Source organism: Hylobates moloch, unplaced genomic scaffold (genome assembly GCF_009828535.3).
Source record: "Hylobates moloch isolate HMO894 unplaced genomic scaffold, HMol_V3 SCAFFOLD_3, whole genome shotgun sequence".
NCBI classification, from domain to species: domain Eukaryota; kingdom Metazoa; phylum Chordata; class Mammalia; order Primates; family Hylobatidae; genus Hylobates; species Hylobates moloch.
The window spans coordinates 86370041-86396280 of record NW_026652278.1 but is presented as its reverse complement, the minus strand read 5'-3'; the positions used below and the strand labels follow the sequence as shown (position 1 = coordinate 86396280).

Sequence of the window (26240 nt, the reverse complement as noted above, 5' to 3'; positions counted from 1 at the left end):
CCTGAGTAGCTGGGATTACAGGCACCTGCCACTACGCCTGTCTAATTTTTGTATTTTTAGTAGAGATGGGGCTTCGCCGTCTTGGCCAGGCTGGTCTTGCAACCTCGTGATCCACCTGCCTTGGCCTCCCAAAGTGCTGGGATAACAGGTGTGAGCCACCGCACCTGGCCCACCCCAAAGACATTTTAAGAGTAGTTGTATTAGTTGGTTAGGGCTGCATAACAACATGCCATAGACTGGCTTAAACAACAAAAATGTATTTTCTCATAATTCTGGAAGGTACAAGTCTGAGATCTACCTGTTGGCAGGATTGGTTTCTCCTGAGGCCCCTCTCCTTGGTTTGTGGATAGCATCTTCTCCCTGTGTCTTCACACGGCCTTCCCTCTGAGTGTGTCTGTGTCCTCGTCTCCTCTTCTTATATGGACACCAGTCATTGGATTAGGGTCCACCTGAATGACCTCATTTTACTTAACCATCTCTTTAAAGATCCTGTCTCCAAATAGAGTCATATTCTGAGATATTGGATATTATGACTTCGTTATATGAATCTTAGGGGACACAATTCAGCCCATAACAATGAGCCAAAGATCTGAACAGGCATTTCTCCAAAGAAGATATGCAAATTGCTAATAAGCACATGACAAGATGCTCAGCATCAGTAGCTATCAGGGAAATGCCAGTCAAAAGCACAATGAGATGCACTTCACACCTACCAGGATGCTGTAACCATAAAGACAGATCACAGAAGTGTTGGTGAGGATGTAGAGGAATTGGAGCTCCCATACATTTAGTGAGAATGTAAAATGGTCCTTCCAGTTTGGAGAACAGCCTGGTAGTTTAAAAAGGTATAACGTACAGTTACCATATGACTCAGAATTTCCACTCCCAGGTATACATCAAAGAGAAATGAAAACTTTCCCCTGCCCCCAAACTTGTACACAGATGTTCATAGAGGCATTATTCTAATAGCTGCAAAGTAAAAACAATCCAAATGTCCACTAATTGGTGAATGGAGAAATAAAATGTGGTCCATCCATAGCAATGGAATATTGTTCAGCAATAAAACAAAATAAAATACTTATACATGCTACAACATGAGTTTACTTTGAAAACATTATGCTAAATGAAAGAAGCCAGTCACAAAAGACCACATATTGTATAACTGAATTTACATGAAATACCCCCAAGAAGTAAATAGGTAGAGACAGCAGGTAGACTGGTGGTTGCCAAGAATTGGGGAATGGAGGATGGCAGGATGGGGAGTGATTGGTAGTGGATACAGGTACTGGGTTTCTTTTTTGGGTGATGAAATGTTTTAAAATTGACTTAGTAGTGATGTGGTGTGGTGATTTACATTTCTGAATATACAAAAAGCCTTGTATTGTACACTTGAAATGGGTGAATCATATGGTATGTGAAATATATCTGAATAAATTTGTCTAAAAAATATATGCATTGACATTTAACCAAAGAAAACACAGTCATTTGTCACTTAGTGATGAGGAGAGGTTCTGAGAAATGCATTATTAGGCAATTTCATGGTGTGAACATCATTGAGTGTACTTATACAAACCAAGATGGTATATCCTGCTACATACCTAGGCTATATGGTGGCCTATTACTCCTAGGCTACAGACCTAGCATGCTATTATAGTGAATACTGCAGGCAATTGTAACACAATGGTAAGTGTTTGTGTATCTAAACATAGAAAAAGTACAGTAAAGATACAGTATTATAATCTTTTTTTTTTTTGAGATGGAGTCTCACTCTGTCACCCAGGCTGGAGTGCAGTGGTGCGATCTCAGCTCACTGCAACCTCTGCCTCCTGGGTTCAAGCAATTCTCCTGCCTTAGCCTCCCAAGTAGTTGGGACTACAGGTGCCCACCACCACACCCAGCTAATCTATCTATCTATCTATCTATTATCTATCTATCTATCTATCTATCTATCTATCTATCTATCTATCTATCATCTATCTATCTATCTATCTATCATCTATCATCTATCTATCATCTATCTATCTATCATCTATCTATATCTATCATCTATCTATCTATCTAATTTGTATTTTTAGTAGAGATGGGGTTTCACTGTGTTGGCCAGGCTGGTCTTGAATGCCTGACGTTGTGATCTGCTTGCCTCAGCCTCCCAAAGTGCTGGGATTACAGGCATGAGCCACCATACCGGCCTTTCAGTATTATAATCTTATGGGACCATTGTTGTATATGCAGTCTGTCATTGACTGAAATGTCATGGTGCATGACTGTATATGAAAGTTCAAATTAGCTGGGCATGGTCTCGAACTCCTGGGCTCAAGCAATCCTCTTTCCTCAACCTCTCAAAGTGCTGGGATTACAGATGTGAGCCACTGTGCCCACCATCATTGGATTTTGTTTTTTAATGGGCTCAAGTGATCTCTGTAGTCCCAGCTACTTGGGAGGCTGAGATGGGAGGATCACCTGAGCCCATTATCAATGGATTTTTGACAGATGTGCCAAGGCAATTCAATGTGGAGAAAGGATAGGTTTTTCAACAAATGGTACGGGAATAATTAGATATCCTCATGTAAAAAAATATAAGTTTAGTCATTTCACATCATACATAAAAATCAAGAAAGATAATTGACCTAAATATAAGAGGTATAACTATAAATTTGGTTTGGGATGTAAAAGCAAAGGGAAAGCTTCCCCATTGCCCTCTGAAAATTTGCTGAAAATCACTGACAAAAGGCAGATTAATAGAAAAGGCATGCACATTTATTTGATCATAGTTTTACTTGAAATAGGCATGCGCCTGTAATCCCAGTTCCTTGGGAGGCTGAGGCAGGAGAATTGCTTGAACCTGGGAGGCAAAGGTTGCAGTGAGCCGAGATGGCGCCATTGTACTCCAGCCTGGGCAACAGAGCAAGATTCTGTCTAAAAAAATAAATAAATAAAAAAAAAGAGGCCGGGCGTGGTGGCTCACGCCTGTAATCCCAGCACTTTGGGAGGATGGGGCGGGCAGATCATGAGGTCAGGAGTTTGAGACCAGCCTGGCCAACATGGTGAAACCCCATCTCTACTAAAAATACAAAAATTAGCTAGGTGTGGTAGTCCCAGCTACTCGGGAGGCTGAGGCAGGAGAATCGCTTGAACCCAGGAGGTGGAGGTTGCGGTGAGCTGAGATCGCACCACAGCACTCCAGCCTGGTAACAGAGTGAGACTTTGTCTCAAAAAAAAAAAAAAGTTCAATAAGCACATGAAAACACCGTTAGATATTAGAGAAATGTAAATTAAAACACAATGAGATGCCACCGATGCTTTATGCCTCAGGGAGTGTTGTCTGTAGTAAAAATCCACTAACAAGTGTTGGGGAATGGTATAATTTGGATATTTGTTCCTTCCAATTATCATGTTGAAATGTGGTCTCCAGTGTTGGAGGTGGGGCCTGGTGGGAGGTATTTGGGTCATAGGAGTGGATCCCTCATGAATGGCTTGGTGCACTCCCTGTGGTAATGAGTTACCTTGAGATCTAATTGTTTAAAAGAGTCTGGGACCTCCCCCACTGCCACTCCACTCTCTTTCTCACCATGTGATGTGCTGGCTCCCTCTCACCTTCTGCCATGATTGTAAGCTTCTTAAGGCCCCACCAGAAGCTGAGCAGATGCTGGTACCATGCTTGTACAGCCTGCAAAATTGTGAGCCAAATAAACCTCTTTTCTTTACAGATTACCCAGCCTGGGTATTCCTTTTTAGCAGGGGTGTCCAATCATTTGGCTTCCCTGGGCCACAGTGGAAGAATTGTCTTGGGCCCCACATAAAATACGCTAACGCTAATGATAGCTGATGAGCTAAAAAAAAAATTGCAAAATTCTTATAATGTTTTAAGAAAGTTTATGAATTTGTGTTGGGCTGCGGGTTGGACAAGCTTGCTTTATAGCAACACAGGATGGACAAATACAGGGGAGAATGTGAAGAAACTGGAGCCCTCATACATTGTTGGTGGAAATGTAAAATGCCATTTTGACAACAGTTTTCCAGTTTCTTAAAATGCTAAATAGAGTTTTACCATATGACCCAGTGATTCCACTCTGAGATATACCCAAGAAAATTAAAATATATGTCCACATAAAAACTTACATGTAAATATTCATAGCATCATTTTTCTTTCTTTCTTTTTTTTTTTGAGGTGGAGTCTTGCTGTGTCACTCAGGCTGGAGTGCAGTGGCACGACCGTGGCTCACTGCAACCTCTGCCCCCAGGTTCAAGTGATTCTCCTGCCTCAGCCTCCCGAGTAGCTGGGATTACAAGCACGCACTATCATGCCTGGCTAATTTTTGTATTTTTATTTGAGACAGGGTTTCTGCATGTTGGCCATACTGGTCTTGAACTCCTGACCTCAGGTGATTGACCTGCCTCGGCCTCCCAAAGTGCTAGGATTACAGGTGTGACCCACCGCATCCAGCTGTCATTTTTCAAAATAGCCAAAAACTGGAAACAATCAAAATGTCCATCAACTTATGATTGGATAAACAATATCTGCTATATTCATACAATGAAATATTACTCAACAATAAAAGGAATAAAGTACCGATATGTGTTACTATATGGATGGACCTCAAAAACATTATACTAAATAAAATAAGCCATATATTGTATAATTCCTTTTATATGAAACGTCCAGAAAAGGCAAGTCTATAGAAACAGATATTAGATTTATGGTCCCGTGGAGCAGAGGGTAGCAATAAGGTATGATTGCAAATGGAAATGAAGTTTGTTAATGGTGTAGTGCAAATGTTCTAATGATAGATTGCAATGTTAGTTGCTCAGCTCTGCACATTTTCTAAAAATAATTGAATTGTACACCTAAAATAAGTGAGTGTTATTGTATGTGAATTATGCCTTGATAAAACTGTTTATAAAAATAATAGCAAGGTATGGGAGTTGAGGGTGTTTGCAAGTAGGTGATTAAAAGAGGGACCATATAATGTAAGCTGGTAAGGAAGGATGAAGAGTAGTGGGAGAGTAGCAGGATCCATGAATTATTTGATGTAGCTGACAATTTATTGGCTTTAGTTCACTAGAGGAAATGAGATGCAAAGATAGGAGTTGATAATCAGAAAATGAGATGATTAAAGTTGAGACCATTGTTAGATTGATAATGCAAAAGTTACAAATATGATCATGGATGGAGGTGAGTGGCTCTGGTCTTTTGGAGAGGAACTTCATTGGAAGTAAGGAGGAAAAGTGATGAGTCATTTATAAGCACTCCAAGTGCGATGACAGTAGAGCTGGAGTGAGTGATAATGATACAGGAACTAAAATCTTTAAGGAGCGGCCCAGGTGATAGATGACTGCTGCAAAGAGGAATAATGTGTACAATAGCTTTAAGGCAAGAGACTCAACGTTGGAGTTAAGAGGGAGGGAGAGAGTATTGCCTTGAAGCAAGCAGAGACAGGGTCACAACAGGCTATAGTCAGGATTATATGAGATGTTTATATAGGCAAAACCCCGAGAAACTTCCTGAAAGGTTATGGTAATAGTAAAACAAGTTTTTCCATCACATCTGTAGCTTGTGTTGAATGAGATGTGTTGATTACAGTCACCATCTCATACTATGGCAAAGCTAGGGAGGTTAGTGGCCTGAAAACATAAAAGGAGTATAATCAGTAAAATCAGGAAAAACTAGGCAGGCTGGCCAGAATTACTGGGAAGAGATAGAAATTAGAAAGCAAGCAGAATTGTGGAGTGATTTGCATTCTTTAATCAAAGGAATGAGGCTCTCTAAGAGTAAGGTGAGATTCAGCACTGCAGAAACACAAGTCTTGGTCATGGCTGGATTGTACATTCTGTTGTCACTAAGTCCCTGACCCTATGGCAACGACATCATAATGACCCCAAATGCAAGTAAAGTAAACAAAATCAGGGCAGGGGTACAGGTGATCTGGTGAACTGGACTTGGTGGATGGTGTGGAAGGGACTTTGGGAGAGACCTGTGCCCACGATAAAAGGGAAGATGAAAATGTTCCTTTGAGTTTGCATGTGTGGGGCCTTTTGGCACGGTTGACTTGTCTGTGCTCCTTCCTGTAACTTGATGTCAAAATTAGGTAAGAAATCATGTATTTATTCATCCTTGTTGACTTTTCTAGTCTTCTGTGGCATTGATTCTTAAATGGAAGCCCTAGCAATGAGGAACTCGGCGTGGAAAAGGAGGACAGACATGCACTGTCTGAATGCCCTGTGTAAGGAGTAGGGTAATCCAGGCCACCTGCTGCTTGGAATTTTCTTCCTGCTCTTTTATTGCCCTGAAGGGAGTTTTGGGTCTGCCTAGAGAGTCTGGTAGGGTTGAGTCAAACTGTGCAGCTGGTAAGAAGAATGGGCTGCAGGCTTGTTAAAACACAGTGTGCTGTCTCTCCCTCCCTTCTCCCCCATCTCCGCAGTTTCTGGGTCAGTAGGTCTGGGATAGGGCCTGAGGATTTGCATTTCCTGTAGGTTCCCAGGTGATGTTCATGTCCTCAGGAATCACTAGGTTGGATTTATATGTATTTCTGCAGAAGAATGTTTTTGATACCGTGGAGGATACACCCCAAGTGTTACGGGTTCAATTCTGTTCTCCAAAAAGATATGTTGAAGTCCTAACTGCCAGTACCTCAGACCATGTCCTGTTTGGAAATAGGGTCTTTGCAGATGTAATTAGTTAGGATGACATCATAGTGGCATAGGGTGGGCCTTTAATCCAATGTGACTGGTGTCCATATAAGAGGTGGAGAAATGTAGAGACACAGACACATGGGAGAAGGCCATGTGATGGTACAGGCGGAAAGTGAAGTCCTGCAGCTGCAAGCCAAGAGCTCCAAGGGTTGACAGCAAACCACCAGAGCTAGGGACAGGCAAGCAGGGGCTCTCCCTACAGTTTCAGAGGGAGCATGGCCTCGATTTTGGACTTCTAGCCTCCAGAACTGCCAGATAATAAATTTCTGTTATTTAAGCCACTTGGTTTGTTGTACTTTATTATAGAATACTTAGAAAAGTAACACACTAAAGTTACCCTCAATGAGTCACGCCCTTGTGTAACCTCTCCCTTTGTGGGAATAACCAGATTTGCCTCTGACAGAATATGGCAGAGGTGATGGGATGCCACTTGTATGGTTGTTATGTTATATAAGACTCTGGAGACTCTCAGCAGACTTGGAAGATAAGCAGACTCTTAGCAGACTTGGGAGATAAATTCCCTTCTGTTGGACTTAAAGAGGCAAACTGCCATGTGGCGGCAGAGAAGTTTAAGTGGCCTGCAGGACCTCAGGGCAAACTTCAGCTAATAGTAAGAAGCTGGGACCCTTAGTACTACAGCCATCGGGAAATGCATTGTGCCACCATCTGAATGGGCTGAGGAGGGATCTTCTCTAGTTGAGACCAGATGGACACGGCTTGGCTGGCACCCTGATTTCAGGCTGGTGAGACACTGAGCAGAGTTCCCAGCTTGGCCCCTCCTGAACTTCAGAACCACGCAAAATTGTGAGATAATATATTTGTGTTGTTCAACCTGCTAAGTTTGCAGTAATATGTTACTAGAATGTAAAGACAGATACGTTTATTAATGAAAAAAGAAAAACTAAACTTCCAAACAATGTGTATAGGGTGGTCCTTTTTTGTTTAAAAAGAATGAAATAAGAAAATATGTTCAAATTCCATGGTTTGTTTAAGTATATATATCAAATAGTATATAGAAATACAGATGACTAGTATACTGTGGGGTGTGTGTGTGTGTGTGTGTGTGTGTGTGTGTGTGTGTGGGTGTAACTTTGGAGTGATGTTATTTGGAGTGATGTAACACTTGGGTTTTTGGAGTAGGGAGATTATTGGCTTTTTTTAGTATAACTTTTTCTTTGGAAGTGGTAAGGAGCATGTTTAGCTTTAATGGGAAAATCAGATAAAGTATATTAAAGAGAAAATTAATGTATGTTGTTGGTAATTTTTGGTTATAAAAATAATGTATGTTTATTGTAGAAAAACACAGAAACAAGAAAATAAAAATTTATTATGGCCCTTTTGGCCAGAACCACCGTCTTCCGGTAATTCGACAAAATGACAAACACAAAGGGAAAGAGGAGGGGCTCCTGGTAGATGTCTTCTAGGTCTTTTAGGAAGCATGGAGTTGTTCCTTTGGTCACGTATATGTGAATCTATAAGAAAGATGATATTGTAGACATTAAAGGAATGGGCACTGTTCAAGAAGGAATGCCCCACAAGTGTTATCATGGCAGAACTGGAAGAGTCTACAGTGTTACCCAGCAGGCTGTCGGCATTGTTGTAAACACACAAGTTAAGGGCAGATTCTTGCCAAGAGAATTCATGAGGGTATTGAGCACGTTAAGTGCTCTGAGAGCTGAGCTAGCTTCCTGAAACTTGTGAAGGAAAATGATCAGAAAAAGAAGGAAGCCAAAGAGAAAGGTACCTGGGTTCAACGGAAGCGCCAGTCTGCTCTGCCCAGCAAAGCGCACTGTGTGAGAACAAATGGGAAGGAGCTTGAGCTGCTGGAACCTCTTCCCTATGGATTGATTCATGGCATAATTGGTGTTAAAAAAAATAAAGTAGAAGACCTCTGGACTATAAAAAAAAGAAAATTATGAGCACCCCTCCAGAAGATAAACACTATGTAATCCTTGCTTTTAACAGTTCACCTTTTAAACATTATATTTAATAATATATTTAATATTTTATATACACAAACATATATAACACAACACATGTAAACTATGGAACAGTGGAGTAAGTTGCGTGTTGATGTTTATGGACTTTAGCAAAAGTGTCGGCCCAGTTTGTGTTTGGTCTCAGAGCCTCTTTGGGGTTGATGGAAGTCATATTCACAGTGCTGAACGGTCACAGCCGCTGCTTCTGAATTTTATCCCACCTTGTGTTTATTTCCCTCCCTTTCTGAATTCTCTGTTTCTATCAGTGACCCTAACCCCTAAGAACTCTCAGGAACAGTGCTCCCTGACTGTTTAAGCTAAAATTTCCACCCTGTGGCAGAGGAGATCCAGTGGTTCTCTTCTGGATTTTACTTGTCACCACCTTTTATTTCCTGGGAAAATTTGATTATGAGGTTGGATAGTTTGTTTAAAAAAAGTCTGTTAATGTTTAATCCACACTTTCAAGCCTAAGGAGCTCTGGAAATAATTTTTTAAATGGAAAAAATTTTAATATGAAACAATTAAAGGGCCAGGCATGGTGGCGCACACCTGCAATCTCAGCACTTTGGAAGGCCGAGGTGGGAGGATGGGTTAAGTCCAGGAGTTCGAGACCAGCTTGAGCAACATAGGGAGACCCTGTCTCTACAAAAAATACAAAAATAGCTGGGTGTGGTGGTGCATGCCTGGGGTCCCAGGTATTTGGAAGGCTGAGGTGAGAGGATCACTTGAGCCTGGGAGGTTGAGGCTGCAGTGAGCTGTGATCGCACCACTACACTCCAGCCTGGGCGACAGAGTGAGACCCTGTCTCAAAACAACAAGAACCATTAAAGTGTATATAATTTACTCTAGCAATTCTACTTCTAGGAATCTATTTTATGTTTAACTGTTCACAGTTACATGAAAATATATGCATAAAGATGTTCCCTGCAGCATCGTTTGTGTTAGTAAACACTTATAAGCTAATAAATCAACAGAGAAACTTGTAAATGAATTATAACCTGTGATATTGTGAAATATATATATTTAATCTTTGTCCTCATTTCCTGACATACAGCTCATAATTGTCAATTAACAATCCAGGCAGTTCTAGATGAAGTAATGTAGAAAATCAGAATATTTTAAGGGGAAAAAGTAAATGTGTAGATCAAGCTTGTCCAACCCATGGCCCATGGCCGCATATGGCCCAGATAGCTTTGAATGCAGCCCAACACAAATTCGTAAACTTTCCTAAAACATTATGAGATTTTCTTTTTGGCGATTTTTTTTTAAAGCTCTTTAGCTATTGTTAATGTTAGCGTATTTTATGTGTGGCCCAAGACAATTCTTCTTCCAATATGGCCCAGGAAAGCCAAAAGACTAGACCCGCTTGATGTAGATCATTATGTGTGGTTTGATCCTGTTAAGGAAATAAACCATATGTGTACCTCCAAGCTCCCTTCGTCACTATTTTATAGTGAAATTGCTCTGAATGTTTCCTCTGCACACATTGAGAACCACATCAGTGTTATAGTTATTGCTTCAGAAGCCTAACATAGTTTAGAAAACTTAAGAGAAGGATAATCTATTATATCTACCCATATTTCTACTCTTTCTGTTTTTTTTTATTTGTTTTGTTTTTTGAGACAATCTCACTCTGTTGCCCAGGCTGGAGTACAGTGGCGCGATCTTGGCTCACTGCAGCCTTTGCCTTCCAAGTTCAAGTGATTCTCCTGCCTCAGCCTCCCAAGTAGCTGGGATTACAGGCGTCTGCCACCATGCCAGGCTAATTTTTTTTTGAGATAGAGTCTTGCTCTGTTGCCCAGGCTGAAGTGCAGTGGCGTGATCTCAGCTCACTGTAGCCTCTGCCTCCTGGGTTCAAGCGATTCTCCTATCTCAGCCTCCCGAGTAGCTGGGATTACAGGCACACACCACCACACCTGGCTAATTTTTGTATTTTTAGTAGAGACGGGGTTTCACCATTTTGGCCAGGCTGGTCTCGAACTCCTGACCTCAGGTGATCCACCCAGCTCGGCCTCCCAAAGTGGTGGGATTACAGGCGTGAGCCACCGGACCTGGCCTCTTTCTGTTTTTATTTCTTATTTTCTCATGCTTCAAGTTTCCTTGTTTTATCATTTTTTTCTGCTTGAAGAACTTTTTAGCCATTAATTTGTCTGCTGTTGACAAATTCTGTTGGTTTTCTTTCATCTGAAAGAAATGATTGATTTCTCCTTCATGTTCCTTTTCATACTTAAAAAAATTAACTTTTAAGTTTGGGGTACATGTGCAGGTTTGTTATAAAGGTAAAATAGTGTGATGGGGATTTGTTGTACAGATTATTTCATCACTCAAGTATTGAGCCTAGTACCCATTAGCTATTTTTCCTGAACCTCTCCCTGCTCCCAACCTCCAATAGGCCCCAGTGTGTGTCATTCTCCTCTATGTGTCCATGTGTTCTCATCATTTAGCTCCCACTTATAAGTGACAACATGCAGCATTTGGTTTTCTGTTCCTGCATTAGTTTGCTAAGGATAACAGTCTCCAGCTCCATCCATGTTCCTGCAAAGGATGTGATCTCATTCTTTTTTATGGCTGCATAGTATTCCATGGTGTATATGTACCACATTTTCTTTATCCAGTCTATCACTGATGAACATTTAGGTTGAGTCTATGTCTTTACTATTGTGAGTAGTGCTGCAGTGAACATATGTGTGCATGTGTCTTTATAATGGAATGACTTATATTCCTTTGGATGTATACCTAGTAATGGGATTGCTGGGTCAAATGGTATTTCCGTTTATAGGTCTTTGAGGAATCACCATATTGTCTTCCACAATGTTTGAAATAATTTACACTCCCAACAACAGTGTAAAAGCATTCCTTTTTTCTATCTACACCTTCACCAGCATCTGTTACATTTTGACTTTTTAATAATAGCCATTCTGAGTGGCGTGAGATGGTATCTCATTGTGGTTTTGATTTGCATTTCTCTAATGATCAGTGATGTTGAGTTTTTAAAAAGTGTGATTGTTGGCCCCATGTATGTCTTCTTTTGAAAAGTGTCTGTCATGTCCATTGTCCACTTTTTCTTTTTCTTTTTTTTGAGACAGAGCCTCACTCTATTGCCCTGGCAGTGCAGTGGCATGAGCTTGGCTCACTGCAACCTCTGCTTCCCAGGTTCAAGTGATTCTCCTGCCTCAGACTCCTGAGTAGCTGGGATTACAGGTGCATGCCACCATGCCCGGCTAATTTTTGTATTCTTAGGAGAGATGGCCAGGCTAGTCTTGAACTCCTGACCTCAAGTGATCCATCTGCCTCAGCCTCCCAAAGCGCTGGGATTACAGACATGAGCCACTGTGCCCCATCCGTTTGCTCACCTTTTAATGGGTTGTTTGTTTTTCTCTTGTAAATTTGTTTAAGTTCCTGATAGATGCTGGATATTAGACCTTTGTCAGGTGCATAGTTTGCAAAAATTTTTTCCCTTTCTATAGGCTGTTTGTTCACTCTATTGATAGTTTCCTTTGCTGTACAGAAGCTCTTTAGTTTAATTAGATGCCATTTGTCAATTTTTGCTTTTTCTGCAGTTGCTTTTGGTGTCTTTATCATGAAATCTTTGCTCGTTTCTATGTCCAGAATGGTATTGCCTAGGTTGTCTTCCAGGGTTATTATAGCTTCGGGTTTTACATTTAAGTCTTTAATCCATCTTGATTTAATTTTTGTATATAGTATAAGGAAGGGATTCAGATTCAATTTTCTGCATATGGCTAGCCAGTTATCACAGCACCGTTTATTGAATAGAGAATCCTTTCCTCATTGCTTGTTTTCATCAAGTTTGTTGAAGATTAGATAGTTGTAAGTGGGTGGCCTTATTTCTGGCTTCTCTATTCTGTTCTATTGGTCTGTCTGTTTTTGTACCAGTACCATGCTGTTTTGGTTACTGTAGCCTTGTAGTATAGTTAGAAGTTAGGTAGCATGATGCCTCCAGCTTTGTTCTTTTTGCTTAGGATTGCCTTGGCTCTTCAGGCTCTTTTTTGGTTCCATATGAATTTTAAAATAGTTTTTTCTAGTTCTGTGAAGAATGTCAGTGGTAGTTTAATAGGAATAGCATTGAATCTGTAAATTGCTTTGGGCAATATGGCCATTTTAATGATATTGAGTCTTCCTATTCATGAGCATGGAATATTTTTCCATTTGTTTGTGTCATCTCTGATTTCTTTGAACAGTGTTTTATAGCTCTTCTTGTAGAGAAAGATCTTTCACCTCCCTGGTTAGCTGTATTCCTAGGTATTTTATTTTATTTTGTGGCAATTGTGAATGGGACTGCATTCCTGATTTGGCCCTCAGCTTGACTGTTGTTGGTGTAAAGGAATGTTAGCGATTTTTGCATATTGATTTTGTATCCTGAGACTTTGCTGAAGTTGCTTATCAGCTTAAGGAGCTTTTAGGCTGAGACTATGGGGTTTTCTAGATATAGGTTCAATTGTCAGCAAACAGGGAGAGTTTGACTTCCTCTCTTCCTATTTGGATGCCTTTTATTTCTTTCTCTTGTCTGATTGCTCTGGCCAGGACTTTCAATATTATGTTGAATAGGAGTGGTGAGAGAGGGCATCCTTGTCTTGTGCTGTTTTTCAAGGGGAATGCCTCCAGCTTTTCCCCATTCAGGCTGTGGGCTTGTCATAGATGGCTCTTATTATTTTGAGGTATGTTCCTTCCATACCCAGGTTATTGAGAATTTTTAATATGAAGGGATGTTGCATTTTATCAAAAGCCTTTTCTGCATCTATAGATGATCATGTGGTTTTTGTCTTTAGTTCTGTTGATGTGATGAATTACATTTATTGATTTGCATATGTTGGATCAACCAACCTTGCATCCCAGAGATAAAGCCTATTTTGTTGAGGATTTTTGCATTGATGTTCATCAAGGATGTTGGCCTGACGTTTTCTTTTTTTGTTGTGTCTCTGCCAGGTTTTGGTATCAGGATGATGCTGGCCTCATAGAATGAGTTACGGAGGAGTCCCTCCTTCCCCTTTGTTCTTGAATGATATATTTTCACGGATACAAAATTTTGGGTTGAGAGTTCTTCTCTTTGAAAAATGTGTACCAATTCCTTCTGGACCCCGTAATTTCTAGTGACATATCCATTGTTACTCAAATCATTCATCTGCTATAGATTATGTTTTGTTTCTGTCTAGCTGCTTTCAAGATTTTTTCATCATGATTGATTTAACGAAGTTTGATTACGATGTGTCTTGCTGTGTGTTTCTTTGGGTTTATCATGTTTAAAGTTTGCTCTGCTTCTTGAATCTGGAAGTTTGTGGCTTTCACCAAATTTGGGCAATTTTCAGCCGTTATCTTTTTCAAATACTTTCTCAGCCTTACTTTATTTTCTCTTCTAAAACAGTGGTACCAATGTTATCTCTTTTGTTATTGTCTCACAGGTCCCTGATAATCTGTTCATTTCTTTTTAGTCTATTTTCTCTCTCATTCAGATTGGGTAATTTCTATTATTCTACTTTCAAATTTATTGATTCCTTGCTCCTATTGAGCCATCTAGTGAGTTTCAAATTTATTTTCCAGTTCTAAAATTTCCATTTGATTCTTTTTTATTCACTACCTGCATGACCTTGTGTAAGTTTTTTAACCCCTCTAGACTTTAGTTTCCTGAATTATAGTTAGCACTTACCCAAGTTTGCTGTGAGAGCCAAGGATATAAAGCTTAGCTCAGCATCTAGCAAAGCCTAAACATTTCAAAAATGTTAGTTCTCATTTAAAAATCATTTTTCTACAAACTAATATCAAATATTTCTGGTTTTCTGGTGTATAATTTTTATTGTATGGGGGTCAGTCCCACCTTACAGACACATTAATATTTTACAATGAAAGTCAGTGGGAAGCTAGATTCTCATTTTACCAGAGCAAAATTCTGCACTTCAGTGGAATATGTTTACTCATTCTTAATGTACCCATACATTAGGAACTTTAGCCTAAAATTTTAATTTAACATTTTGATATTTTATGATTTGTTTTAAATATATTTTATGTGTTATACATATTATACAATATATGAACATTTATACAGATATATGTATCTATATATATACATATATAGATACATATATATACAGATGTATAGATGTATGTATTATATATACATAGATAGTTGATTCTCATTATTCACAGTAGTTATGTTCTGTAAAGTCTCTGTGAACATTGATTAGCAAATATGGAGCCATTGTTCCTAGGAGAAATACAGGGTTAGGTTCCTACAAGCTTCTGGTCACAACATTTTAATAATCTGATCAACATATAACCTTGTTTTATGGATGTTTCTGTTTAAAGAAACCTAATTCAATATATATTGTTGATTCATTTACTTTAAACTCATTGCCAAGAGGAGTATAACTCATCCCTGAACAAAGTTTATGTAACACATGTGTTTTCTCCCTCCACAAGGCACATCACAGCTTAGGAACAGCAGAGATCACTTCAGCACTACATTTGAAGTCATTTTAAACAGCAAAATCATCAACAAAAAGCACAAACCTGTGAAAAACATAGCACTAAATATATTGTGAAAAGGCCACTTGTTTATAATATGAGAATTGAAACAAGAAGACAGAATAATACTTTGTCTGACCTTAGCTGGGAATGTGCATGTTGCATGACTCAAATTTCTCACTGTCCTCTGCGTGTCTGTGAGTGACTGACCACAAAAGCACAGTGAATTGATTTGGGGGTTACAAATAAAACTTAGCAAGTAGGTATATTTGTAAGAATGGAATCTATAAATAATGAAGATCAGCTGTACAGACACACATACACACACCCCTACATATATACATTTTCTTAATTATCGAAATTCCAGGTAGATGAAACAGATTCGGGTATTTACTTGGACATATAATATGGTGCTGGGATGGGGAAAAATTTTAGACTTGCAAGGCATATTAATTTTACAAACTACACTTTATCATGATGTATTATGTATTTTATATATTGTTTGATTAGATTTGCTAAAATATTAAGTATTTTTGTGTCAATGTTCATGAGGGATGCTGATGTATAATTTTCTTATGATATCTTTGGTTCTAGAGTCAAAGTAATACTGATTTTATACAATGACTTGTGGCATATTCTCTTTTATTTTCTGAAAAAATGTGTAGGAATACTTTTTTTTTTATGTTTTACGTTTTATCAGTGAAGTCATTTTGGCCTGCAGTTTTCTTTATGTGAAGGTATTTGAATTTCTTTATTAGATATAGGGATACTTGGATTTCTATTTCTTTTCTTTTCTTTTTTTTTTTTTTTTTTTGGTGGAGACAGGGTCTCAGTATGTTGCCCAGGCTGATTTTAAATGCCTGGCCTCAGGCGATCTTCCTGTCTTGGTCTCTCAAAGTGCTAGGATTACAGGTGTGACCCACTGCACCCAGCTGATTTTTTGTTTCTTCTTGTGTCATTTTGGCAACTTGTGTCTTTTAAAGACTTTGTAAACTTCATTTTTGTTGTTGAACTTATTGACATAACATTGTTCATAGTATGCTTTCATTATTCCTTTAATATCTTTGTAATTTGTTGTGATGTCCTTTCTTTTATTCCTGATATTTGTAATTTGTGTTTTTTTTTTTGATTAGCCTTGGTATGAGTTTATCAGTTTTATTAACCTTTTCAAAGAGCTAACTTCTGCTTTGCTGATATTCAGTTTCATTGATCTATTCTATTATGAACAAATATCTTCTTACTTTGGTTTTGATTAACTCTTTTTCTAGCTTCTCAAGTGGGTAACAGATCAGTGATTTTATGTTTTTTCTTTTCTAATCCAGGCATTTTAAAGCTACACAATTCCCCTAAAGAGCTGCTTTAACTGCCTACCTCAGATTTTGACATGTGTTATCATTCAGTTCCAAATATTTTCCAATTTTCTTTGTGACATTCTTTGAACTATAAGTGATTTAGAAGTGTACAGTTTAATTTCCAAACAATTGGGGGAATTTTCTAGATATTTTATTATTACTGATTACTAATTTAATGCTGTAGTGGCCAAAGAATATACTCTGTACAATTCAGATGTTTTAAATTTATTGAGACTTGTTTTGTCGCCCAGCATATGGTCTATTTTGGTGAAGGTTTCATGTGCACTTGAAAGGAATGTGTATGCTGCTTTTGATGTGTGTAATGTCCCCCAAATACCAATGGCATCAAGTTGGTTGATAGTGCTATTAAAATCTTCCATATCCTTACTGTTTTTTTTCCTCTAATTTTACCAGCTGTTGAGAGGGGTGTCAACATCTCTAACTATGGGATTTTGGTGGTGTCTATATTTCCTTTGTTCTCTCCATTTTTGCTTTATGTATTTGGGACTTGTGATATTGCATTATATATATATTTTAATTTTAATTTTTATTTATTTTTTTGAGACAGAGTCTCGGTCTGTCACCCAGGCTGGAGTGCGGTGGCACAATCTTGGCTCACTGCAGCCTCTGTCTCCCGGATTCAAGTGGTTCTCCTGTCTCAGAGTCCCAAGTAGCTGAGATTACAGGCGTCCACCATCACTCCTAATTTTTGTATTTTTAGTAGAGATGGGGTTTCACCATGTTGGCTAGACTGGCCTCGAACTCCTGATCTCAAGTGATCCACCCACGTCAGTCTCCCAAAGTGCTGGGATTACAGACATAAACCACCGTACCCTGGCCTATATATTTGGTTTTTGTCTCCATTTCCTGACATAATAGCTTCTAACTCTCTTGGAATCTCCTGAGTGATAAGAGTGTCTTTTTTATGCTAATGAGATGACTATGGCCAGGGGCCCCAAGGTAGCTTCAGGATGGGGCTGGTCACCATAAAGACCAAAGTAGGATTAGGGGATTGGAACTTTCAGCACCCCCCTACCACAGGGAGGGGAGGGGGTCTAAAGGTTTAGTTGATCACCAATGGCCAATGATATATTTTCTGACCTCTTTACTCTTTATTATTTACTGATTCCTTTTTGCAGAATTATGCTTTTAAGATTATATATATCTATATAGCTCTTTATATCTATCTATATATACACATATATATTTTTGAGGTTCTGAAAGTATAAGTATACATATAGGCATATATTTTTACATTTCTTATAGTGCAGTACTGCTGGAGTCCAGCATCTACTTCTTCATTTTATACCTTGGATTAGATCTCAGTTAACTAACCTATACCATGCCTCTTATTTTGTCAAAGAGAATGTTTATTTTTAAACCTTAAGCTTTCTGGTGAATCATAAACCATAATTTCCTGTTTTGATTTAGCCAGTGAGGTAATATCAAGTTGCTTCCCCAGCTTTTTCTTTTTTTTTTTTCTTTGAGAGAGTTTTTGTTCTTGTTGCCCAGGCTGGAGTGCAGTGGCGTAATCTCAGCTCACTGCAACCTCTGCCTCCTGGGTTCAAGTGACTCTCCTGCCTCAGCCTCCCAAGTAGCTGGGATTATTGGCATGCGCCACCATGCCTGGCTAATTTTATATTTTTAATAGAGACAGGGTTTCTCCATGTTGGTCAGGCTGGTCTTGAACTCCCAACCTCAGGTGATCCGCCCACCTTGGCCTCCCAAAGTGCTGGGATTACAGGCATGAGCCATCGTGCCTGGCCTCAGATTTTGCCTATATATAAATTTTACAATGGCTTATCCTTAAAAAGTACTTAAGTTATTCTATTATTGCTGCATAACAGATTACCTGAAAATTTAGTGGTATCCACCCATAATGTTTCATTTTTCTCATGATTTTGTTTGTCAGGAATTAGGTGAGGCAGTCTCATTTTGGAGTCTGTCATGCAGTTTTGGCCAGATGTCAGCTGGGGCTGCAGTCATGTGAAGGTTCTACTGGGCTGGAAACCTACAATGACCCTCACACATGGCTGGCGGGCTGTTGGGAGCTCAGCTGAAACTGTCGGCTGGAGCATTTATATGCATATGTCCATGATAGTGATTTCAGGATAACTGGACTTTTTACATGGGCTGGTTTCACCTGAGAGGAAGTGTCTCAGAAGAACAAGGCAGAAATTTTTCAGACTTTTTAAGGGCTTTTCAGAACTATACTTGGTGTAGTATCACTTCTGTTGTGTTCTATTGTTTGAATCAGTCACAAGCCTGTCCAGATTCAAGTGGTGGTGACATAGCCCCCCATCTCTTCATGGGATGAGTGTCAAAGAGCTTGTGGGCAATACATTTATACTGCTTCATGGTTACTGAAGTGTATCTTACATATAATAAAATGCACGGATCTTAAGCATCGAGTTCAATGAATTTTGGTAATTGTTTAGACCCCTGCATCAACTGCCTGATGTCAGGTATAGAACATTGTTTTCACTCTGTAAACTTCCCTTGCGTGCCTTTCAAGTCAATCCTCACACATAGTTTTTCCTGTTCTGTGAAGGCACATAAGTGCAACTATACTGTTTGTGTATTTGGCTTCTTCAACTCAACGTGAAACTTTCAGATTCATCTGTATTGTTGATGTATCACTTGTATGTTCTTTTTTATTGCTGAGTTGTATTTCACTGTATGGATATACTACAGTTGCTTTATCTCTCACCCATTGTTGGACATTTCTAGTGTGTGGCTATTATAAATGAAGATGATATGAACATTCTTGTATACAGCTTCAAATGTTATCGTGGTATCTTTGGAATATTTTCATATTATTAAAATTCAGTGTTTCTAAATTATTTCAGTGCTCAAAGACCTTTGAAATTTACCTCTCTACATGGTAAAGATTTACTATTACAAGCTTTTTGGGATTAAGGAAGCAATAATTTATAGCAGGGGGTTCCCAACCCTGGGGCCATGGATCAGTACCAGTCCATGGCCTGTTAGGAACTGGGGCACACAGCAGGAGGTGAGTGGTGGGAGAGCAAGCGAAGCTTCATCTGTATTTACAGCTGCTGCCCACCGCTCACATTGCTACCTGAGCTCTGCCTCCTGTCAGATAGTGGCAGCATTTGATTCTCATAGGAGTGTGAACCCCATTGTGAACTGTGCATGCAACGGATCTAGGTTGTGCACTCCTTATGAGAATCTAATGCCTTATGATCTGTCACTGTCTCCCATCACCTCTAGATGGGACTGTCTAGTAGCAGGAAAACAAGCTCAGGACTCCCACTGATTCTACCTTATGGTGAGTACCTTATAATTGTTTCATTATGTACTACAGTGTAATAATAATAAAGTGCACAATAAATGTAATGTGCTTGGATCATCCCAAAACCATCCCCCCACCTTCCCCCTCTGTCCATGGGAAAATTGTCTTTATGAAACTGGTCCCTGGTGCCAAAAAGGTTGGGGACCACTGGTTTATAGGATCCACTAGAAAGGATGGAATGGTGTCTTACCAAGAAAACCAAAATCTCTATCATCCATCATTTCACTTACATAAATGCTCAGCACGAAAAATTATAGAGATGGCTAAGATTTAAAAAAATGGAAATGGAAACTTCCCCTCAAAACCAATTTCTCCTCTGCAGCCTTCTTCAAATTCATCCCCTGGAGGTCAGAAAAAAGGATGGGTTAGAATTCCAAATTTCTTTGTGTGTGTGCAGGAGGAAGAGGATAGTATTGTTCGAAAGTGGAAGTTCATTATTGACTACAAACTACAAGTCTGGGTTTGGTAATAAGAATACTTATATCCTTTCTAGATAACCCAACCCCAAGATATTGCTCCTGTTACCAAAGAGGGAGTGAAGGTCTCTGAAAATGTAGGAGTCCCTTTAGTAGATGCGGAGAAATGGGTTAAAGATTTTAAAAAATTGCACAGACAGTAGTTGTTTGCTCTTTGGTTATAGGTGAATTATCTCTATCCTAGTTAGAAGTGGAGGACTGAAGTATGTCTCAGTGCACAAACTAAAGCTCTGCAGGCTTGGAAAGAAATTTTCTTTTGTAATAAAAGGCTAGGCCCCTTGCTATAGACATGAGTGGTTAGTTACAATAGGTTATTGGGGGTATCATCCAGGTAATGAAATGTTCAACAATAAGATTATAAAGGTAACTAGATTTGCCCCATGGATTTTGCCCAGTGGTTTTGAAGGCAAAACAAGATTAATTTGAATACGTAGGGAAGAAAAATAACTTGGGATTGATGAGGGGCTGATTTTTTTACATTTATAAAAGTCTGATGGTGTCAACTATAAATTTAAAATCTGTATCGGGTATACACAGAACAACCTCTAGTGTGGCACCAGATTAATGGGGGTACCTTTAAAAATCAGGTCAAAATAAAGTGACAGAAATTATAAAACATACATGATAATGATAATAAACAAGACATTTATTTTTCATATTCTTTTGGGGGAAAGGAGAAAAGTCAGTTTGCCCTACCCGATGATGGTCTTTCTGAAAGATTCTCCATTCATTCCATAGAACTGGATAGGTTGCTTCATCTCAGAGGATTTTGTACTCTTAATTCATAAAGAGAACTTCTCTTCAAGAGAGTGGTCAAAGGGTGAGCCTCTGTGAGCAGCTTCGCTGGTGCACGGCCAGACTCCCTCTCTGGGTGAAGCTTTTTCCACATTGGCCGCACAGATAGGGTGTCTCTCCTGTGTGGATTTTGCCATGCAGGATGCAATTCCCCCTGGTGTGGAAACTCTTCCTGCACTGGGTACAGGCATAGGGCTTCAGGCCCGTGTGGACTCTGATGTGAACAATTAAGCTTCCTTTCTGACTGAAGGCTTTTCCACACTGATCACATCTATAGGGCTTCTCACCACTGTGAACTCTCCTGTGAACAGCAAGGTTACTCTGATTCCTGAAGCTTCTCTGACAAATAGCACACTCATAGGGTTTCTGTCCAGTGTGGAGTCTCTCATGGACAGCGAGGCTACCTCGTTGACTGAAGCTTTTCCCACACTCCTTGCACTGATAAGGCTTCTCTCCCGTGTGTATCCGCTGATGTGTAACAAGATTGCCTTTGGCCCTGAAGCTTTTTCCACAGTGGGTGCACTCAAAAGGCTTTTGACCAGTGTGGATTCTCTCATGTAATGTTAGACTACCTTTTTGCCGGAAGGATTTTCCACACTCCTGGCACTCATAGACCCTTTGTCTCACTCCAGGTGAATCTTCCTGTAGTGTCTTCGAATCTGGGGATTTTTGTTCCAGCTTCTCTCTTCTGAAAGAATTTTGGATATCCCAGCTTGAGGATCCTGTAGCCTCAGAGTGGTCATATTTGTGGTGGGCTTCAGTCATCACATCTGATAAAATGAGAGGGAAGTCATGTAAGAAGCACCAATAATGCTGAGTTAGAATAGGGAAAAAGAAACATAATACTTTGAGTGTTTATGATGTGCCAGGCCTTATTCTTTGCATAGACAATGCAATCCTGAAAACAATGCCATGAGATTGATACAGATAATGGGAGCAAAGGGAGACTGTCAAAGGTCACAGAGCTAGGTAAGTTAGAGCTGACTCAGATAGGCATTCTCCATAGCGGTGTAAGGCCTCTAAATTTAATTTAGGCCAACAAATAACCTTGTAAGATAGACATGGTTTTCTCTATTTTACAGGTCAGAAAACAGGCTCAGAAAATTTAGAAAACTATACAGAATCACATAGAGCCCCATACCCAACTTTTATCTGACTCCAAAACAGGTGTGGATCCAGGCTGTATAAGGCCTAAAACTTTCCCATTTTAGAGGCACCCTTTTAAGAAAATGTATAAAATTAAGCACAGGGTCTTGGAGAGACCAATGCAAGTGAGGGGTCCTAAAACTGAAGCTGCATTTGCTTCTTCAGAAATCCACCTCTCTCCAGTCTGTTCTGACAACAGAATAAGCACCATGACCTCAGAAAATATGTAGCACAATCCTGGGTACTTTACATCTATCATTGCTAATCCCTGTAACCCTACAAGATAGAACTTATTGTCCCATTTTACAGACGAATCTGGAGCTTAAGGAAGTTAAATAATCTGTCTGATACTGCAGATCTAGCCATGGCAATTATAGAATCTGATCCAAGGAATTTTTCCCATTAAAATCCTTGCTATTTTCAGTCTACTAAGCTATGGCAAAACTGAAATCAATTTTGGTTTGGAAGTTATTCTCTATGCAGATATTGACTTTTTTTTTCCTAATACTGCCCTGCATCTGAGCCTCCTGGTGCACTTTAAATATGGGTCCATTCATCACCATTAACAGTTTTCTTGGTGTCACTCCAGAGTAATTTTCTCCTTGTTCCCTTGCCTTATTCAGAGACAGTGCTGAGATTTAAGCTGCTCATTCATTCTCAGAGACTACTTCAACACTACCTCCATATCAAGATGGTTCTCTTGCTCTGTTTCTACTATTACTTCTAACTCCAGCTCACAGGCTTTTCTTATAACCCTAGGAACAGTGAGCTCTACCAAAACAAGGTCTCCTCTGCTTCCTCAGACTGCCGACCAGTGCTGAGAACAGAGACACTGAATATCTGTGAGCTGAGTGCATCCAGCCATCAACTGACTCACTCACTGAAGAACGCTACATTCTGGGCATATCTTCCATGACAGTCCAGCAGGGTAGCTGTTGGAAATCCAAACATGTCCACTCCTGCTTACGACCTCAGTCACCACCTCTTCATATGATTCTTCCATGGGCTGTTCCTGAGCACCTGAGGGAGAAAAACAAACAGAAACAAACAGGAAAGGGCAGAATAATTGATACGTGAGAAGGAAAAAGTCAACAGTTGTTGAGACATAAATGAATGTAAGAAACCTAGATTGCTTGACATAATGTCAGTTACTAAAATGTCACTGCAAAATGGGCCCAAAGGTACCAGGACCACACACAAATGAGTCTAGGAGGAAGCAGGATGTGGGAACGCAGAGAACACATAAACATGTATCTCCTCCTGCCAATCCCAAGTTAATAGTCACTCCTGTTTACACTTTGGTCTTGGTGTGTAACTGGGATCTTCCATTTTGGTTCCCCAGCTAACCACCTACGACTTTCTTCCCTCCAAACCCCAGAGGAATTCAGAATTTAAAAAAACAACATTTCAGCCTTCACAATTGGTTGGAACCAATCGGCTCTCCAGTTATCTGTAGTTACAAAGACTTAACAAGAGAGTCCATTTGTTACCACTGAACAATTCTTAGGAGGCTCCAGACCCAGACTCACCTTTCTCTTGCTCTTGAAGATACAAGAATACCAGTTCTGACCAAGTGTAAACACTTGTCAATTCTTGGAAAAGAAAGACCTACTCTGGACTCCAAGCCCAAGGCACTCCAACTAGGTTAAGTAACTTGCCCAAAAACCCACAGAAAATAAGAAGTCAAGGTGGAGCAAAGGTTCAAATCCAAGACTTTCTGGATCCAAAGTGTATGCTCTTAACATTAGACAGTTGTCTAGTTCCTGATCACTAAAGAGCTGGTCAGAATGCTTATAAAATTGAACAGAAAGGAAGAGAGTTTGACCAGACTGAATTACTCTTCCAGATCCTAGGAATCCTCTTGTATGTGCTCTAAATTATTTTTTAATTTTTTTTTAAATTCTGAGTCAAGGTTTTGCTCTGTTGCCCAGGCTGGAGTACAGTGGCTCAAGCATAGCTTGCTGTGACTTTGAACTCCTGGACTCAACGGATCCTCCCACTTCAGCCTCCCAAATAGCTAGGACTACAGGTAAGCACCACCAAGCCTGGCTAATTTTTAAAAATTATTAAAAATTTTTTTTTGTAGAGATCGGGTCTCATTATCCTGCCCAGGCTGGTCTCCAACTCTTGGCCTGAAGTGATCCTCCTGCCTCGGCCTCCTAAAATGCTGAGATTGTAGGCATGAGCCACTACACCTGGCCCACATGATCTATTTTTTAAAAAAAAAAATTTCTTCTTACTTCAGGATCCTAATTACTGAATTCCTACTTTTAAGAAATGCAGTGGTTCAATGCATACTCCTTGTTTCCCTCTAATATGTCCTATCAAAATGCTGGCTTTCTGATTTAATGAAATAATAGTATGATGCTATCATTATTTGTTTTGTCAACCTAAGCACCTGGTTCTTCTTGACAACTGCACATTCTGCTACATGCTGTGATGACCAGGAAAGGCATTTACATTTTTATTTGGAGGACTCACTTCCAACTTGGAACACAAGCTACAAAGGAATTCCCTACCAGCGTGCCAGCACATCATTTGGAAGTTCAAGGTATTCTTGCTCAACAGCTGCACACACATTAAAAGTCCCTGGAGTACATGGTGCCTGCTGCCTGGGGTTGGACTCTGTCGCTGGGGATTCCAGAAATTAGAGTAGAATTCACAGCTCTGCCTCTCCACCTGCTGTGAGGTCTTCAAGTTACAACTCCGCCGCCTATCAGGGACCTCCGTGATTAGTAAGGGAGAACTTGTCCTATTTTTCTCCCTAGATCACAGGTCTGAGGAAGCAGTTTTCCCAAGATTTTGTAAAAGTGGCTTTATAATTAAAAACATTGATTTTCCTATTAGAAAGGCTATTATATTCTTTGGAAAAAGCTTAGAAGTAGTCCGTGAGAGTCTTGGCTTCTTGCTGTGGCTCCCCGAGGATATGACCTTGGGCAAGTAACCCAGCAGCCCTGACTCTGTTTCCCCACTTACTAAACAGATTACTAACACTGTCCTATCAGATAGGACAATGAGAAGGAAAGAACCAAACAGGAGGGGTATCTGACGAGACCAGCAGACTTAAGATCTAAAATCCGGCGTCCTCTGGAGGGCGGATGAGAAGAGGGGTACACTTGGCGGTCTGGAGAATGTCCTGGGGCCAGTTTCAGGTGTAGGAGCTTATGGGTAGCGTGATTTCCCACACACTGCCTGGCTTCCTACTCTCCCCCGCAGGGGCTGCCTCTCCTCCCACCCCAGAAGGCCGGCACCGGCTTCCCGCACTCGCTAAAGCCCGCACGGAGGCCCGGGGAGCCTGCCGCGGCCTCCTCCTCCCACGCCCCGACCCCATGGTCCCTGCTCCTCTCCGCAGACGCTGCCCTCCCGCCTCGGGCCCCGGGCCCGCCCTGCGTCCTGAACCTCGGCACCCCGCTCTCCGGTCCACGGGACCCTGCTCTGCGGACCGCCGACCTCTCCGTTCGCGGCCGGCCTCCCTCGGGGCCCGGGCCGGCCAGGCCTGCTCATTTTCGTGGCGGCCGCTGGCATAAGGCGGCCACACGGAGGGCCCGGGACAGCGGCCTGATGCGCAGCCCCGCCTTGCCCCGGCGCTGTGACCTGGCCGGCGGCCTCACTCACCGCAGCGGCGCGTGCCCGCAGACAAAGGCCGGCGCCGAGCCCGCAGCAGCGCCAGCGCCGGCGCCGGCGGAACGGACTACAACTCCCAGGAGTCTTCGCGCGAGCCCCCCGCCGGGCCGTGGGTCTCGGCGGCCCCGGCTCCCCAAGAGCACTGTGGGAAATGTAGTTCTCTGGCGCGCCCTGCTCTCGGGCTCCGCAGGTCCCGGGGGCGCGGAGATCTCAAGCCGTCCTGTTTGGACTGGTAACCCGGAGACCCACAGCGCTGACCTGTCAGCGGATGCGGAGCCGGGACGGAGCCATGGCCGCTCAGATTAGCAGGATCTGATTGACAGCATCGGGGTAGCAGACGCTGAGCCAGGGACTCAGGAATCCAGGGTTCTTGCAGGGCGTCGCG

At 40.8% G+C, this 26240-nt stretch overlaps 1 protein-coding gene and 1 long non-coding RNA gene across 5 annotated transcripts; one reads left to right on the top strand and one right to left on the bottom strand.

Moving 5' to 3' along the window:
- Window positions 1–5976: 5976 nt before the first annotated feature.
- LOC131383096 (uncharacterized) lies at window positions 5977–25675 on the top strand. Of its 2 annotated transcripts, none has more exons than XR_009212854.1 (3): window positions 5977–6086; window positions 24163–24260; window positions 24627–25675. It is a non-coding gene; the product is annotated as an uncharacterized LOC131383096 (long non-coding RNA). The 2 variants fall into 2 exon arrangements; XR_009212853.1 differs by lacking the exon at window positions 5977–6086 and adding an exon at window positions 22991–23346.
- ZNF32 (zinc finger protein 32) lies at window positions 20919–25949 on the bottom strand. 3 transcript variants are annotated; one of them, XM_032142777.2, is made up of 3 exons: window positions 25847–25949; window positions 23113–23251; window positions 20919–21855 (listed from the first exon to the last, which is right to left on the bottom strand). In XM_032142777.2, exons 2-3 carry the CDS (start codon window positions 23180–23182, stop codon window positions 21104–21106), a joined length of 822 nt encoding a protein of 273 aa, XP_031998668.1. In that variant the 5' UTR covers window positions 23183–23251; window positions 25847–25949; the 3' UTR covers window positions 20919–21103. The 3 variants fall into 3 exon arrangements, with proteins under 3 accessions (XP_031998668.1, XP_058292494.1, XP_031998679.1); XM_058436511.1 differs by lacking the exon at window positions 25847–25949 and adding an exon at window positions 25631–25844; XM_032142788.2 differs by lacking the exon at window positions 25847–25949 and having other exon boundaries at window positions 23109–23196.
- Window positions 25950–26240: the final 291 nt, after the last annotated feature.

Excerpts from the sequence above, each read along its gene's own strand:
- ZNF32 (XM_032142777.2), bottom strand. The coding sequence starts at position 23,182 with ATGTTTGGATTTCCAACAGCTACCCTGCTGGACTGTCATGGAAGATAT. Across the intron at positions 21,856-23,112 it reads CCAGAATGTAGCGTTCTTCA|ATGTGATGACTGAAGCCCAC; the intron begins GTGAGTGAGTCA and ends TCATTTTATCAG.